The 17,854-nt window shown below is 35.4% G+C and overlaps 1 protein-coding gene across 12 annotated transcripts in view; it reads left to right on the top strand.

The window, feature by feature from the left end:
* NAALADL2 (N-acetylated alpha-linked acidic dipeptidase like 2) overlaps window positions 1–17,854 on the top strand; it is a 489,585-nt gene that overhangs the window by 356,859 nt on the left and 114,872 nt on the right. For all 12 annotated transcript variants that reach the window (XM_057411595.1, XM_057411593.1, XM_057411591.1 and 9 more), the window contains one exon: window positions 14,506–14,649. In XM_057411595.1, the coding sequence (XP_057267578.1) occupies window positions 14,506–14,649 (144 nt within the window). The remainder of the gene's footprint in view (window positions 1–14,505; window positions 14,650–17,854) is intronic.

Here is a 17,854-nt window from a genome sequence, read left to right as displayed (position 1 = left end):
GCTCATATAACTGTAGAGTGTGACAGTCCATTTATGTTAACACAGGGCCTAGCTGCAGATCCAAGGAATACAGAACTCCCTCTTCCCACAGTGCATTTCTAATCCTTATTCAACAAATGTGACAGCTGACCTAGTGTACCTGATTTATCTGAATGTTCTAAGTATGATTACAGACACCTTCCAGAACTTAATTTACAAATTAATATGGGTGAGTTCTATACTAATCCTTAGTATTAGATTCTAAATGCAGAGTTCTGATGAAGTCTGAGCTCCCTAGTTGCTGGAGTATTATTTATGAAAACGTTGCCACAAGTCATTTGGGATCCTCTTGCTGCTTACATAGCTTTGTAATATAGCCATAGTATAAGCAGAGCATGCGTGAATTGGATAAAGTGCCAAGTTCCAGCTTCCAGCTTTGCCTTCTGATGACATTGATCCATAGATACCCTCTTGATTTTCTTTTTGTTAAACTACTGTTTACTTAAAATATTCACTGTGATTAAATTTGTGATGATATATATGGTCCTGGCCTTATTATGGATCATTCTTCAGATAATTTGCCTAAAGAGGTTGGATTTCAGGGGGGAGAGGGGTGTTGATGGTGTCAGTGGTTTTGGTTTTTGAGGTTTCTTCTGTTCCCCCTCCCCTCCCTTTTTTTTTTTTTTTTTTTTTTTTTTGTCCAAGAACAAGGAATATGTAAGGCTTCATCTTCTTTCCCAGGGACATTCCAGTTATAAGGTGCTACAAATGCCCACAGTATGGTTTGAGGTTAAGGTTTGATGTTAACGTGCATATATTTGACCATTAGTAAAAAGGCGTTTTTGTCTAGTATATGTAAATCTCCTTTTTGACCACTTTCAAGAGAAGTAATCCTTGGCCAGTCTGATTTCCCTTGGATTTTAAATCATGTTCAGATCATCCTTTCTGTTCTCTTTTGATCACATCGCACTTGGTGTGTACTTTAATGCATCTCATATAGTGACCACTGAATTTACTGTGTGCCTTTTGTTGGTTTGATTAGTTTAGAAGTTAGAATGAGCTGTTTCTAAGCTGGAAGTGCTGGATTGATGGGTGCCAGAATTCCTGTCTTGTTCTGGATATGCCTATTCATAATTACAAAAGATTTTCAAAATCCTTATGGTGAAAAGTATCTTATTGTGTGTAAACATGAAATGTACAGGATATTTTAATATAGTTTATTAATGTTTTCTTATGTTTTCCTTTGGAAGATCTCAAAGTTCTGGATAGTAATAATAGTGTATGATTAGCAAAAGTAAGTATTGAACAAGAAATAAATATACCCCATCATTATTGGATATGAAAAAAAATTAGAAGTCTGATTCTTCATGAAAGCACTCACTGAGGGTTGTCATTAATTTCAGTGAAATTCAATGTTTGCTGAATTATTCCCAAGCAGTAAAATATTTAGTTGTTTGACCAGATTAAGTATCATCTAGATTTTAGTCTGAAACCTGCACATTTCTTACAGTTTTTAATAATACCACTTACACATTATGAACTGGAGCAGAGCAATAGAGATATATTGCTTTTTTTTAAGTTAGGAATTTCCAAGGTTGCTTTACTGAATTCAATCTCTTGCATATTTTCAGGAAAATTTAAAAGTTTGCAGCTACGTTTTTTTATCACTTTAACATTTTGTCATTGTCATAACTAAGTCACTGTCATAACTGTGGGTAGGTCAAGTAAATGAGTGAGTTTCCAATGCAAATTGGCACAGCTTTACTCTTAGCACGCACAGAGCATTGTTGGTAGCTTTCAGAAGTTTTACCATCATCATATTGCTTTAATTTGACTAAACTTACGATTTATATACTCAGTTATCAATACTTACAAAGCTGAGGTAGGGTCACCTTATCAACCTATGATTTGACAAGAAACTACTCAGAACTTGTTTCATGTCAAGTACATGGCTCAGAAAAAAACATCTTTACTTTTCACAAAGCCAAAGTGTGGCTTAACTTGTTAACATAATTTTATTTATTTTCCTTATTTTTTTAAGAAAGTGCATTTTAACATGTTGCTGGAGTGCTTTGAAGAAGGCTAATGTCACGATAACTAATCTCTACTGTACTTATAGCTTAATTTCCTCTTTCCATTACAAGATAAATGTACACTGTTCATTAGAGGTATTTCTGTGAAATTTTAGGGCAAACGATTCAATTGTAATTGCAGGATTAACTTTGTACATAACCTAAGCCAAATAGTTTTGCCATCAAAATCATAATTAATTTTAGTGTATATGTTAGAAATGCATTAGGTCTTGATTATCAGTAGTGCTTCTGAGTGCTTCTGTGTGAGTAGTTCTAATGTTTTTGCATTTTAGACAAATACTGTCAGGTTATTAATTGTAGGTTTGTTGCATATAGAATGGCTGCATGTGTCAACCTCAAGCAAACCTCTGATACAGCTTTTCTTTTTAAATTGTATATAGACAGGAAGCACAACAGATTAAAGTATCCTTGGTGTAGAAATCAGTGGAACAACACCGAAGCTAATGAGTGTTTTATATTTATAAAAGTTGATTTATATTTATAAAAGTTGATTTGAAGAGGCACACACAGTTTGAGAAATTAGTCTGAATTATTTCAGTCTCTTGATTATTCAGTGGCGTATTTACTTTTCTTATCTGAGGAGATTTCCAGCTGTAGGCTGCAAGGTCTAATTCAGGTAGTTGGCAATTGTTGTTACTATATTGTGTCAAGTTATCTGACCGTAAGAAAATAAGCTTTTCCTGTGCAGAAGATATAGGATTACAGGTGATACAGGATTGCAGAAGCTTGTGCAAAAGGTGGCATATGCGTATCTCAGTGTGTTCATGGCTCAGAAATGGATTAAGGGGGATTCAGTATAGAGTGTGTCCTTTCTATGCAGGATTTCTTTCACATTAGTCATATCTTTCAAGAGCTGCCTTGAGTATAGAGTTAGAGTCATGGAAAGGTTTGGATTGGAAGAGACCTTTAAGATCATCTAGTTCCAATCCGCCTGCTATGGGCAGGGACACCTTCCACTAGACCGTGTTGCTCAAAGCCCTGTCGAACCTGACTTTGAACACTGCTAGGGATGGAGCAGACACAGCTTCTCTGGGAAACCTGTTCCAGTGCCTCACTACTCTCACAGTGAAGAACTTCCTCCTGATATCTAAATCTAAACTCTGTCATCTTAAAGGCAAGAAAAGCTTAAAGCCTAATGTTGAGTAAGAGTGTGTAACAGACTCAGTTTCATTTCCTTCTTCAGCCTGATGAGGTTGCAAATACTTAATGAAAAACACAAGCTTCTGAGTGATGAGGTACCTAATGTAAATACCACACACACTGAATGTGGCCAATAATTCTCTAAAAAAAAAGTTTTCAAAAAAACTGTGAGAAACAGTCCAGTGACCATTTCAAGCTTATGATCTAAATGGAATGACTTTATAATATCAAGCCTGGACAAAGAATATATATTCTTAAGAAAACACATTTTCAGTTACTGCTGGAAAAATACAATTACATGTAGAGTCTGAATAGCACTTCAATACAAAGGACTTCAGGTTAGGTGAAGGATAAAAAAAACCTCCACAGGAGTAATAGAGTTCATATTTGTGGTTGTTGTGTGGTGTTAACTAAATCTTTCTAGGAACAGAAATAAAAATGGTTTAATTTTAAAATTCAGCAGCCAAAATTTAGGGAACCAACACTAATGAGCACACTCCCAACCAGTGGTAGAAACATACAATTTTTTTCATTTGATTTTAAATAGATTTGGTTTTGGCCTTTTTTCTTTGGGTTTTAAGCTAGAGGTTGACAAAAAGAATTTGAAATACTTACAGTAGGAGACAAAATTATTGAACAGATTTTAAAGGAAGTATAATTAGGCAAATTTATCTCAGGCAATGTCTTATTCTGATCAATAAGCTCTGATGGGAAAATTATTATTTAAACTAGTTTGCATATATAACAAAATGTAATTTTGTTCTTACCTTATATAGATTTATAAGTAGTTGAAGTTTCATCAATACAGGTCCTGTATAATCTAATTATATATACAAAGTAATTCTGTAAGGGAGATAAATAAGTGCCTGTAGAAAATTTATATTAATGTATTAAATAATTTGGGTGATTGAGTAGTTTAAGTTTGCTTTCTCTGTGTTTCCTCTTAGCCCTTTATCTCTTCTTAAGAGTAAGTCCCACATTTTCAACTTTCACTCCTGAGACTAGATTTTTGTGAGAACTGAATCAAGGTGCCAGATTTTGTAAAAAGGGCTTATTTTCTTAATGTCTGTGTTTTCTATCAAATCGGTTTAGCAGTATGCAGAGTCTTGTATAGAATCATAGAATCATAGAATAGTTAGGGTTGGAAAGGACCTTAAGATCATCTAGTTCCAACCCCCCTGCCATGGGCAGGGACGCCTCCCACTAAACCATGTCACCCAAGGCTCTGTCCAACCTAGTCTTGAACACTGCCAGGGATGGAGCATTTACCACTTCTTTGAGCAACCTATTCTAGTGCCTCACTGCCCTAACAGGAAAGAATTTCTTCCTTATATCTAATCTAAACTTTCCCTGTTTAACTCATTACCCCTTTTCCTCTCACTACAATATTTACAACTATTTAACTATATATATGTTATATATGTATATATGTTATATATACAACTATTTAACTAAAATATATTTGGCATCTTCTCAGAAGCCAGCTTCGTGACTATGATCTCAGCAGTGATGTCTGAGATGACTGTGACTGGCAAGAAGGTAATGGAACATCTTTCAGATGCCTTCCCCATGCTTGGTCCTGAGCTACATTGAAAATGTAGGCTAGCAGGACTTAGAATTGTTGTACCAGCTTAAACCAAAACTGACTAAAATTAAATTCTGCTTAAAATAGAGTTGTAACAAAAATAATACTTTGTGCTTTTCCATGTGGTAAAATTTTGCTTTCTTTATAGCATTTAATATCTTTTCCACACGATTATTTTTTTGATGTTTGTGCAGAAGCCATCCAAAAAGTAAAAACACAATAAAAAAGATCAGGTCTATCTGCAGACTAAAGTAAGGGTTTTGCCCTCTGGTCAGTTATTAGTTATATATTAGACTTGTTTACTGCAGTAGAACTGCAGGCGCTAAAATTAATTTATGAAGCAGTAACCTGAAATCATGCTAAGTACTTGAATTTTGGTCTTATAGTGAACAGTGGTGGATAGCTAAGTTGTTCAGTCAGGTCTGTCTCACTGACATATGTGTTCTCCTACAGCATACCATGTGTGAGAATGAAATGTTATCTGCAGTGAGTGCATGGAAAAATATTTGAACTTTGAGAGGCTGTAAGTATTTTTTTATGAGCAGAAAACATAGTTGAGGACAAATGGAACTTTCTTACAATACTATCAGCAGGAAAGTTTATTATAAAATTGCAAGTGCTAGTTTGCACACTTGCATGAAATACGGTACCTGTGACAATTAAGAATGATGCTACATGTTGTAGAGGCAATCATGTAATATTTCATGTGTCGGTTTAATGGAGCAGTGCTGATGGATTTTGCAAATGTGGCTTCTATTTCATTTCTACCAGTACTGAGTAGGAGATGAAATAATATGAAAGTGATGACTACTTGTGACACATTCCTCTTACAAAAATAACTGCTTTAACCCATGTTGTTATAATGGTTCATATGTTCTTTTTATTGATATTTCTTTGTTTCTTTCAATGAGACATATTTTTTGTTCCCCTGTACTTTTGCCTGTCAATGTGATGGAGCATCTATTATCTGTTGTAAAGTTGTGGTGACAACTTGCCAACTTTGTGTACTTCAGGCAAAAAATCCATGGAACTGAATTGTAACGGTAAAGTAGAATCAGAACAGAGGCAACATTGAGGGTTAGGTTAGCAAACGTGTTTTGAAATAAGTGCTGGATGAACTTTAATGATTAAGTGGTGTAGGAGAGTAATGCTGTTTTTTTCCCGTGGAAAAACTCCTGGGTGAATCATGTGTTAGTATGACAGCCCATAAGAGCTTTTTAATAAATAAATCTTATAGGTTAAGATTTATTTGCCCTGAGTGTGCTCTCCAGAAACATGACTATGCTGCTTCTAGTTCTAGAGCAGTCACTGTCAATGGCAGCTGGACGGTTCTCTGTTTCATGTGACACAGGTTTCAGGTGAGTGGGTGTGCATGCACATGCATGTATTTGTAGGCCATAATAAACTTTATTAAGATAGCTGTGACATCACACTGGTTTAGTCACTGAATCTGAAGCCTGAATGAGCATATGTAAACCAGCATTTTTTACATATGGACAGAGAGTCCATATAGACATACTATTTGTTTGCTACAAACTTTGCAGGAAGGAACCAGAAATACATGTAGAAATACGATTCAATGTATGTGCTGTGATGCAGTATTTAAATTAGTCCTTGGGCTTCCAAAGGAATTCTTGTTGCTTTTGATTCCGATTATGTCATTGTGTGTATGCAGTTAGGATCTGACCCATTTCTGATCTGACACTACTCAGCTACTGAATGACTGTGAGAGATATGCCAGTTAGTCCCTTCATAAACCAGACTCTAAACCAATAGCAATTTATTTATTTTTTTCTCTGTGATAATTGGATTATCGGGCTCTGATATATAAATTCTAAGGTGAGCTGGTGCTCGCTTACAAGTCAAAATACAAAGCTGGTAGGTTTATTGGTTTTTATTTTATTTTGCTTGGGATTATTTTTTTTTTTTTTGTAAGAGCCCTAGAGCACATGGAAACTAATTTTTTTATTATTTTTTTTTTTTATTAAAGCTATAAGTAGCTTTTGAATTGATGTGCATATTTACATGTCATTCTGTGCCAAGGAGCCACCAGTTTATGTCCTAGAGGACAAGAGCATTCTTTGTAGTTGTGTTTTAACAGTACAAGGATTTGGGGGGAATTGGAGGAATTCCTGCCACACCATTTACCTCTTTGTCCTAGCTTACTTCCTATTCTGCTGATTTATCTGTTAAGAGCAGTGCTGTGATATGGGTTGGGGAACTGATCTAGCCTTAAAGAACTTCCGGAAAGTTCACTGTTCTGGTTCATAGTATGGCCACTGAAACAACTGTGCTGGCACAATTAATGGCACTGCAGTGTGAGAAGAGGAATAAGTAACAAGCTGTGGGAAAAGGGTGAGACTTCAAACCCGTGGGTGACCCCATATGTCATCAAACTGAAGCCAGAATGTGCCTTTCCATGATTTCAAACAAATATGGAGGAATAAATCAGAGATATATATTATTGTAAGAAAAGCACAGTGAACCATAGATAATGTATGCAATTTTATTTCATGTAGCCCACCAAATATATAGACAGAACGTGATCTGAGTCGTTCCAGTGTTCACTACATGCTATAAACAAAATAATTGGTATCCTAAACCTGTCACTTTTAGTGTTTTCTTAGAGATTTTCTATTTCCATTCCAGTCCTTGTAGAGTGTTATAGGGCTTTTATTATTTTTAATAACAATAAATCTCATTATAGTGGGTAAACAGGACACCATGCTTGTTCATAACCAGATCAATGACAGCATATGTAACCTGATGCATATTCTGGCTGCTGCAAGCATATTTCACCTAAAGGAAGACAGTTATTTTACTATTTGTATTCTTGATCATCACTGAAGGAAAGGAGATCTGTGTTAGTGTCTTATTTCCATGTTTGTTGTTTGTTTCGTCTGTAGTGGCCATCACCGGTGTAGAAAACCAAGGTTTATTTCATGAAGGAGCAAGCAATAAGACAGCCCGTTAACTCTTGAATGTGCCAGAAGTCGGTTATTTCTTGAAGTGATTAACAGGAAACATAACTATTCTATGATTCTATGATTCTGTAATTCATACAGGAGGTTCTTTATGCATTGTTAGTGACTTAAAAGTCTCACTGTTGAGCTGAATCCCTGTGCTTGGTGGCTATGAGGATCTTTTTTTGCAGGAGGGAGATAAATCTTTGGTTCTGCAATGCAAACATAAAGTACCAATAATACCAATTTTTGTCCATTCTCATCCTTTTATCTTCTTCAGAAAGCATGGGAGATGCAATAGCCAGCCAATTACTATAACTAGCCATAAATTAGAGAAAAGCTGCATGCCCAGAGTACAAGAGCAGCTGTGTTATCGTTGCTGTTTTTCTCATTGTGGGCTACTATCAGATAGAAAAAGGAAAGCAGCATCAGAAAAGATGTGAAGTATGACAGGAATATGGCCTTGCAGATTGGAAAAGGTGGTTATGAAATCTGAGTATTAGAACTTTATTTTTTAAAAGAAGTGCCATTTATTACCTTGGAGGTAAAAAGCATTATGAAAGAAAATGTAAAATACTTATGTTCAGGACTAAATGTATGTCTGTGAACCATGATATAAAATACGAACAATGGAATAGGTGTCATATCAAACACATAGTTACGTACTCTTACATAATCTGATATTTTCAAAATTCTTGATTTCAAAAAATATTTAAGGAAATGATCCAGCCTATCAGAATGTTGGATCCAGTGATATTTTCTGTGTCCATTTAAAAAGAGCAGACCAAATTCATCCATAGTACAGCCAACATCAGGGGAGTATACTTCTGCTAGGGCTGCACCCAGCATATATAAGCAGATGGGATGAATGCAGCTACCTCATAGACACAGACTAAAGCAGATTTTTTTCAAAATATTCTATAATTTCAGTTTCCCTTCTAAAAGCTACCTCTGTGATACATCAGTTTGACTTGCGTTCCCTCATGCACACATGCGTACATACTCCCTTCCCTCCAGAGTATTTTTTTTCTTTCCTTTTCTTTTTATTCTTGCTATTTTATTAAATATTTGTAGAAGGGAACAGGGGGATTAATTTGCATCGGTGTGTCAAAGCAGTTTTGCTTTTACAAAATAAATGTGTTGTTTTTTATTCTATTTATCTTAAAAAGAAACAAGACTGACAGGTTTTTTTAAAGCACATTAAATAGGCATTAAGACAAAAGTGATTTGCACTAAGATACAGGAGAGTGACTTTTTTTTTTCCTCTTGCATATTGGTTAAACACATTTCCTTGAGAGGGAGAGAAGAAGATACTGAGTTCTGGAGTCATATTTTCTTCTCATATCAGCTATAGAATTTCTGGTTTTAAGGGCAAGACAAATCTATTTAAAGAGAAAGTCAGAGTGCTATGTACCCAGAGTTGCATCTACTCCATTGATAGAATCTGTTGTAAACAAAATACAGTGAATATACTTTGTAATCCAAAATAGTATCTCCATAGTTTTATGTATTTCTTTATATATCAATGAATTTATGGTCATCTTAACTCTGGAAATTTATCACAGGTGATGTGATACCTTTGGGTTTCTTCTAAATTCATTCACTCAACATGAAAATTTGGAATTTTTAAAAAGGTGGTTTTGAGCAAGTCGATTCGTCACAAGTGCAAAGAAAAATTTGGAAATGTTTTTTCAGATGCTTTCTGAGTAATCTCAGTAACTTAGTTTCTTTCTAGGTGATCCTCACTGCCTTTAAGTTCTGTAATTTCTGTAAATGTGTGTAAATCTTTTGTAGGCACGGATGTCTTTCTCACCCATATGTGAAATCGATACGTAGTTCTAAGCATCCCTTGTCCATTTGTGAATCATGCAACCTGAAATGCAAGCTGCCACTATACAGTTGTAATTGGGAGAACAGTTCATCATCTCATGCTTCATTGTGTGTAAAACTGCTTTGAAAGTCCTTAGTCGGGGCTGCTGCTAAAATCCCTAGTTGCAGAATTTCAAAGTCCTTTTTTTCTTTTTTTTCTTTTTTTCTTTTTTTTTTAACGAAAGAGAAGCAAATGTTTTTGTTTTCCTTCAAATTCCTACTAGAGGCTAGTGAAGCAAAGTGCTTCAAAACTGACATATGTTCCACATGGTAAGTCTGGTGGATAATTAATAGAGGACTGAAAAAAGGCAACTTCCACTCCATAGGTATCTAATGAAGGTTCTGCTCTTCTCCCTCAAATCTTGATGCATAATACAAATGAAAGCCCTGCCTATCAGTATGAATTGATAGTGTGAATGCTTCATTGAAGAATGGTTTTTGAGTAGGAAGAGTCATGTCTGTCTTGAAAATGATGCTCATAGACAGTATTGTAAGCAGCTGTAGCTGAAGATGTAACTAAATAGGTGCTGCACAGCAGCATTATGATGTTTAACAGTAGAGATACGGGTTTAGTACCTAGAGCTACTACCTATCTAGAGTACCTAGAGCTACTAGAAGGGGTGGAGTCTCCCGGCACGAGACACCACAGAGGCCCTTTCAGTCTGGGCATGGGGTGAGATGTAAGTCAGGAAGACCACAAATAAACTGATTTTGCAGGATAGTTTAAGGAAGTCATTGTGGCTAGCTTCATGAGAACCAGTGGAAGCCTAAGAGCAGCTGACTGTGAGCAAAGTTGGGGGGAGTGGTATAAAAGTTCAAAGCTCATATAATTTGAATGTCTGTGACGTTTATACATCTTTGTTTGTGCCATGGTTAATACAAGATCAAGTGTATTAACCAAATACACTTCATTCTGTCTTTTAAGCTCTATTTTATTCTCATTGTATGCTTAGAAATCCTACTTGGACTGTCTGTTCTCAGCATAACACTGTCAAATTTCTGTTAAGCTTAAGGTGAAAAATTAATGAGCCATTCCGATATTTCAAAACTAATGCTGCTATATTATTAATGCAGCAGAAAGTCAAAGCTGTGAGTATGTACGATTATGGTTCAGTGTTCAGTCAGACTTTACTTTTCCGTAGTTTGTGGGGAGCATCATTAAAAGAGTGTTTCAGGTCATAGAAGGAATTATCTTAATGAATTTAACTTTTTGGACAGTTTTGTTCATAAACTTTCTGTTTTATCAGATCTGGGTGAAGGTGACTATTAAATATTAAATTTAAATATTGTTATCTGACTCTTACACATAACAGATTCTCTCTTATTTTTCTCTGAATCTGGAATTTAAATAAAAATTAACAGAAAGTTAGTTCTTATAGCACAAACCTTTTAGAGAAAAATAAAGTCTAATTGCATAACACTGAAGAAGCTGTGCCTAAAGCAGTATTCTTTTGACTAGAGAAGTATGACATGGTGACTAACTCTCTTCTGTTCTATATGCTTTGATTTTTCAGCCTTAACAAAAGTCACTGAAACAACGGTAAAGTTGGACTTCAACTCAGAAATGAATGGCATGTGCTACATAAGTATTACTGCTAAATTCTCCCAGGAAAACTTTTCAGAAATCCCATTTTACTCAATTACCAGTTGGTAACTGGTTACTAATACCAGTAAGTTAAGTCGTAGAACACTGTGAAATGCTTGGTTACAAGCTGACTGAGCAGTATGGAAACTGATGCTTAATGTTGTTACGTTGAAAAAGAAAACACAAAACACAGTCACTGCAGAAGTAGAAATGTAGTCATGTCTGTGCAGAAACTTTCTAAAGATTGCCTCTTTCTGTGCTACTAAAATTAACTTAGTAATTGATTAGCATATTTTTCTTTTTGCATTCCAGGGTATTCTCTAGGGTTTCTTAAATCAATAGCAGTTTTAGGCCTGGCACAGTTAGATCATTAGACTTCCATAGACAAAGGCCTGGCACAGTTATATTATTAGACTTCCACAGACAAAGGAATTCTTTTTCTTAGAAGATTTTCATTCTATAAAACTAAATTTCATTACAAAGAAAATGTCATATTTAAATTATTCTCTTGCTTGCAGATCCTGAAAGCACTATGTGCTCCAAGGAGTTTTTTCAACTAGCAGGGAAAGACCAAGAAGGAATCTCGCAAAGTTCTTCCAGTACATTGGTTTCTTTATGATGTTGCACTTCACTGCTTTGCACTTGGTACAGCACCAAGCCCATGAGTGGTTTTTAAAAGCTAACGAACGATTTTGCTTCAACTGGTAGCCCTGGAAGTCTCCAGTTTTTTCAGTCTATATTGTGTTTTACTGGAGAGATTAGTCTTGCGTCTTTCCTTTTTGAATCCTGATCATGATGTATATAGCTTTACTCAGCTTCTTAAACAATGTACTCTTATGGCGACTAATTAATTTCTGGAAAGGAACTCTTTTTTTTTTGTCCTCCTTTCCCCCCCCCCCCCTCCCCCTTCACCAGGCATTTTTTTAATATGAAGTCCAGTTCAGTTACTAGAGAATTGTATAAGTCAGGCCTGAAAAAGATGTCAAGAGGTTATCTAATCTAGCACCTTCCCTCAGGGAAGAAATCAACCATAACTACATCATTGCTGACAGATGTTTGTTTAATATTTTCTTAAAAAAAAATCAGTCGTAGATATTTTACCACCTGCCTATGCATTTCTTTGTTAATTCCTTCTCTTAGACAGTTTTCTTCCAAATAACTTTAAATTTCCATTTCTATATTTTAAATATTTTAGTGGCGGGGGGGGGAGGTTGTTGTTGCATGCACTCCATCTTATATTGTGATTAATTTTTAAACATGGGAGATTTTCTCTGGTAAATTTTTCTTGAAAGTGTACTTTTTACAGTTTATTCAGATCTGAAGTTCAAGTTGTGGGTAAATGGAGAAAGGAGAGATGTTTTTTATCTACAACAGTTTGAGATTCATCACTCCTGTGATAGAGTCTGCAGATTGACAAGCAATGGACAGAAAATAATGTCTGCTACACGTCTGATGGACATTTTAGAATTCCTTTTGATTCCAGAAACAGACTCTCAAAGCTTGAGGAAGATGATTTTACCATCAATTTAATCAAATAACAACATTGAGGGATTTGCAACCCTGCCCAACTTCAGTCAGACAAAACTTTCTAAATTATGTTTTGAGCAAGTTTCACCTTTCGACTTTGTCTAATTTGTCTAATTCTCTCAAACTGAGCACTGATAATATTTCCACTGCGTTTAAAAGCTGAACAACACTTTTTCTATAATTAAATGGCATAGCCTTGGTTGGTTTCTGCGTTATGAGTAAGGGCATAGTGTAAGAAGTCTCAGGCAATACCAGGACAAAAATAAGAAAGAAAAAAAGATATGTGTGCATTTTTTTAATATTGTGATTAAGTAACATTTCTGATAGTAATTTTGTAGAAATTTATTAGAATGTGTGTTGCTGATTTCTGAGAGCTTTGTCATTGTAGTCATACAGAATGTAAAGGATTCCTTCTGGTTGTAAAGAACTCCATGTCAACAGAAAACGTGGTATTTGTTTTATAAAGGTCTTGGAGAGAGAGGCATTGTATTCTAAATCTCTAGTTGGAATTTTGCAAGTTATTCAGTATGGGTGGGTGTGTTGGAAGGCTTTTAGACTTTTGCATCAAAAAGTCTAAAACAGTTGATCTGGGACTGTTTTCTGCCCTGTGCTCCTTTTCTGAGGTAGGATTTTGTCTGCAAGTACTTGCTTTCCATGGAAAGAGATGATGCCTGTATTAGGCCAGCTGAAATAGTTCAGCACGCTATCCTTAAGTGCTTCAGAGCATTTCCATGTGAAGAGTTTGCCTTTTTTTTTTTTAATTGAGTTCTATTAATTGGTCTCCCAAAATATCAAATTATCTCACCAGAAACCTTCCCATGCTTAAATGCTGGACAGTCATGTGAGGAAACTAACATTTTGGATTTTGTGCTGTGGTTTCTGAAGATCTTAAGTCTGTAAATGAAGTACTGTGATGCTTTCTGATCTGTACCTTCCTCCACTTGACATGTCTGTTCAGTACTCTTACTCCAGTCCTCCTTCAGCTGAGGCCTTCAACCTTCCAACAGGGAAATATCTCTGCATTTTATTGTAGTTTCCTTAGCTGCACTGAACCCGCTTTGAGTCAATGAGGTGATCATATTGTATTCTTTAAAAAGAGTGAGGGCAGTTTTAAAAAAAAAATAATCAGCCCTTTTGGTATATGCAAGGAAGCACATCTCATCAAGTTGCAGGTTTTTCATACCTGTGTGGTTTGTTCCTTGTCAGAGTTCTCACAAAAGCTTGTTTGTGTGGAAGCTCGCCCCTAGCTCTAGTACTAACTAGCACTACTGAAGAATTTAAACATCATGGTATCCCTGGCAAATCTCACAACCCTTATCAGTAGTAGCAGTATCCACTACAGACAGACACTTATATGTTATTTCAGGCTGCTTAAATGTCTGTAAGGCTCTGTTCAGTTCTTACTTCAATTTGAAAGTTACTGCCAAAGAGTAATTCTGTTTTCCACTGATTCCTTTAACTATGCACCAATTTAATTTGTTGTGCTTAAGTCACATACCATCTAATATTTTCTTTGACTCTGCCAATTTGTTTCTTGTGAAACTATTCCCCAAATACTATAATGTGTAATTTGGTGGCACATGTTCTTTAGGGATTTTTTTTTATTATTTTTCCCGGTAAGGTAAGTACAAAATAACAGCTATCTATCTAAATCAGCTGTTTTAAGTTGTATTGTAAGTACTTGCTTTTTTTGTTTGCTTTATGCAAATGAAAATTCTTCTAATTTTCATTCATTAAATTGCTGTTCTCTTTCTGTTGTTTAAGATGGAAGCTACAGACAAAATCGACTGAACCTCACAACATTGTTAGTACAACCAATTTCTGCAGTGCTTGCCAAAAAACTCATTTCCTTACCTGAGGACACTGTCCAAAAAGATAGGTGTATACCCCTCCAATGGCCAGCAGCAGGTAATGCTTTATAAACATCTTTTTCTTCTATGAAATGTTCTTCAAGGACTCCAGTTTTGTTTCCATAACTGTATATATCATAAGAGTATCTTTTACTTAGCTGCTTTCTAGAAGAGGCTATGAACAATCTAAAAATCATATAAAATCTGACAGATGGAAGTGTTGGTTAAAAAAAAAAAAAGTGTTTTATTTACTCTAAAAGCTGTCTATCTTGATACCATCACTAGGGAGATTTTGTTAGTTCTACAGTATGGTTTGTTCAGCCTCATACTGCTAAAAATGTGATTTTAATATTAGGCATCAATGGCCATACTAAAGTTATTCTTTTTTTTTTTTTTCTGCTTCTGGTGTAAAAATACAGTAATTCTAAACAGTGATGCATCTCTCTGTGTTTCTTAATTTCTGTCTGATGTAGAATAAATAATGTATTATTGTCTGAATCGTCAGGCACCTTTTCCTCCAAGTTTTACCAGGAAAATGATCATCATGATAAGAACAAAATACCTTGAGTACACCTGGATGTAACAAAAGAATGCATTCAGAATATCTCTTCAGAGATAATACCATTAGCAACATCATATGTACTACTGCTTGTAAATACTTATTGCTGATGTGGCGGGGGGAAAAGTTAGAACACAGTCTTCCAGCAACATATTGTACAGTGTTTCAATGAAGTAACACCTTCTAGATAAGGTTCTAGATGAGGTGCATATTTAAAGTTACTCTGTCTTGATATTCATTTTGTGCTAGTATATCTTTCACCCCCCAAAAAAGGGCAGAAAAAAAATGTGGTTTATTGTAATATCTGTTTAACTTAATTGATTTGAATCATTAATCTTGGAAGGGATAGGCAAATTAAATTAGCCGCTGTATCCTGTCCTATATACAGTAATGATAATAGTAAAGCACATTATAAGGGCAAGCATTGTACTATCACATATGTGCTATGTCACTTGTGTATTGCTTTTGGAAAGTTATTTTGGATTAGAAGTACAATACAACAAGTCATTAAAAAGGGTGATTAATTTTATGGCTTGCGTTAGCATTTGTAGTTACACATACTAAAAAGGAAGGCAGAAAGACCTCATCCTTCATGGCTTAATCTGTTGTGGTTAGGCAGAACTGTTGCTCTTCATGCATGGCTGACTAGATATTTTTAAGATTAACTGATCTTCCCTACAACCAGTAGATAAAGACTATATAAACAAGAAAGGGTCATTTTGGAAGAAACAAATGCTTAACTATTCCAGGTGGGGTATGTGAAGCTTCCTAGTATTGTAGTTTTCAACAGCTGAAGTACCTGAAGAAAAGGATGATCTTGAGGTGGCAAATGGCATTCATTTTGGAATGATAAAAGGCTGCATTGTCTATGTTTCTCAAGAAGCTTTGAGTGGAGGCTGCAGGACAGAAACCCCTAAAGGGTAGCTTATTCTGTTGTTTTGTTTTTTTTTCTGTGACACATGGCATGTCTTTTTTTTTTTTTTTTACCGTGAGAAGGCAGGAATTCTGTGTGGTGGCAAATTTCATGAAAGAAAGAATATTCCAAGCTAGCAGTCTGGTAAAAGCCAATCTGTGTCGTGACTTACTCTGGATGAACACAACAGCTTGTGTCTGATTCAATGTAAAGCTTCTGAGCCACAGTAATTCCTGTCAAATTTATTTTAAAAATTGTTAGTTTATTGAGCAAGTAGTGTGTATGATAAGAAACATTGCCTAATTCTGTAATGCATTATGATAGTATTTGCCTTGAAATAATGGTGAAACTATAGATATGCTGGAGCATACAGTGTACTGAGTGTTCAGTAGCAGCCTTAATGGAAGAGATAAAAGACTGGTCTTCTAATAACAAATCTTGTGTAACTAATAATAATAATAATAATAATAATAATAATAATAGCAACAGCTACTAAAGAGAAAATGCTGAACAGAGCAATGCATATAAGAGCAGCGAAGGCTGAATTTTCAGTCTTCCCGTTGATTTGCACAAACTTAAGAGAGTGATTTCACTTCTGACGTAGAACTCATCACTTATCTGTCAAAAGAGGTGAATGAGCAATTCAGATGATTGGTTGGCTTAAAATTTATTAGAATAAAATGATCTTAATTCTCTCATCAGTATGTTTCAAAAAGCTGAACAGCAGATTCATCAGTAATGATTAAACATTTATATACAGTTTTCTCACAGTGCCTCTTTTTTCCCTTAGCCTTGCAGTTTTCAAGAGACATAATGTGACAGAGGGGGTAGGAGGATAAGGAGGGAAACATCTGAGATATAATGAGTGCTTAGAACCTACAAAGCGAACAGTGGGAATTGAAGTTAGTTATTAGTTTTGTGTTAGTTGAAGTTAGTAATTAGATTTGCTTTTTATTTAGTGTGGTGCATCGTTGATAATCTTCATTAATTTGAAATTCTGTGCTCCCATGAACTTTTTCCGCAAAATGGGCAATTAGAAGGAAGTTAAGAGTGAAATGCTGTAGAGAAGCCGTAGGCTTCCGAAGCTTGTTTTTTTTTTTTTATAGAATATTACTAGGATATTTTCTAGAACATTATGAAGACTAATGTAAATCTAAAGCACGCCTATAAACATAAATGAAGGAAGTCCTGCTGTGTTGCAGTAAACTTTCTTTGTTGTTTAAGTTACCTGCCAGTTGGTGGATTTCAGTCACATGCAAGTCATCCATTTTCAGTGAATCTCTTGAGTATGTGAAGTAAATCTATCGGAATTTAATTTAAAAAGTATTTTTCATCACTAATGACCATAGAGAATCATAGAATCATAGAATAGTTAGGGATGGAAAGGACCTTAAGATCATCTAGTTCCAGCCCCCTGCCATGGGCAGGGAAGCGTCATGCTAGACCATGTTGTCCAAGGCTCTGTCCAACCTGGCCTTGAATCCTGTCAGGTTGAACACTGTCAGGGAAGGATCATTTGCTGCTTCTTTGGTATTAAGTGGAAAACCTCATAGCCTGGAAGTCTGGTGGTTAAAAATATTAATGAGATATGTGTAATTTTCCTCTTCTTTAAGTGTCAGTTTTCATACTCATACTAATTGCATCCAAGATAGAAGACGAGAAAGGTTGTCTGTATCGAACAAGATCATAAAGAGTATATTATTTCAGAACATATCAGTAAAGTTAACATATACAGAACAAGACCCCATTCCTTATGAGCTCTTAATGACTTTTGCTGTGACTTTGACTGAT

Source organism: Pezoporus wallicus, unplaced genomic scaffold (assembly GCF_028554395.1).
Source record: "Pezoporus wallicus isolate ANWC-B61680 ecotype Strahan unplaced genomic scaffold, APGP_CSIRO_Pwel_v1 contig_6899, whole genome shotgun sequence".
Lineage (NCBI taxonomy): Eukaryota > Metazoa > Chordata > Aves > Psittaciformes > Psittacidae > Pezoporus > Pezoporus wallicus.
This window is presented reverse-complemented; position numbering and strand designations above follow the sequence as displayed.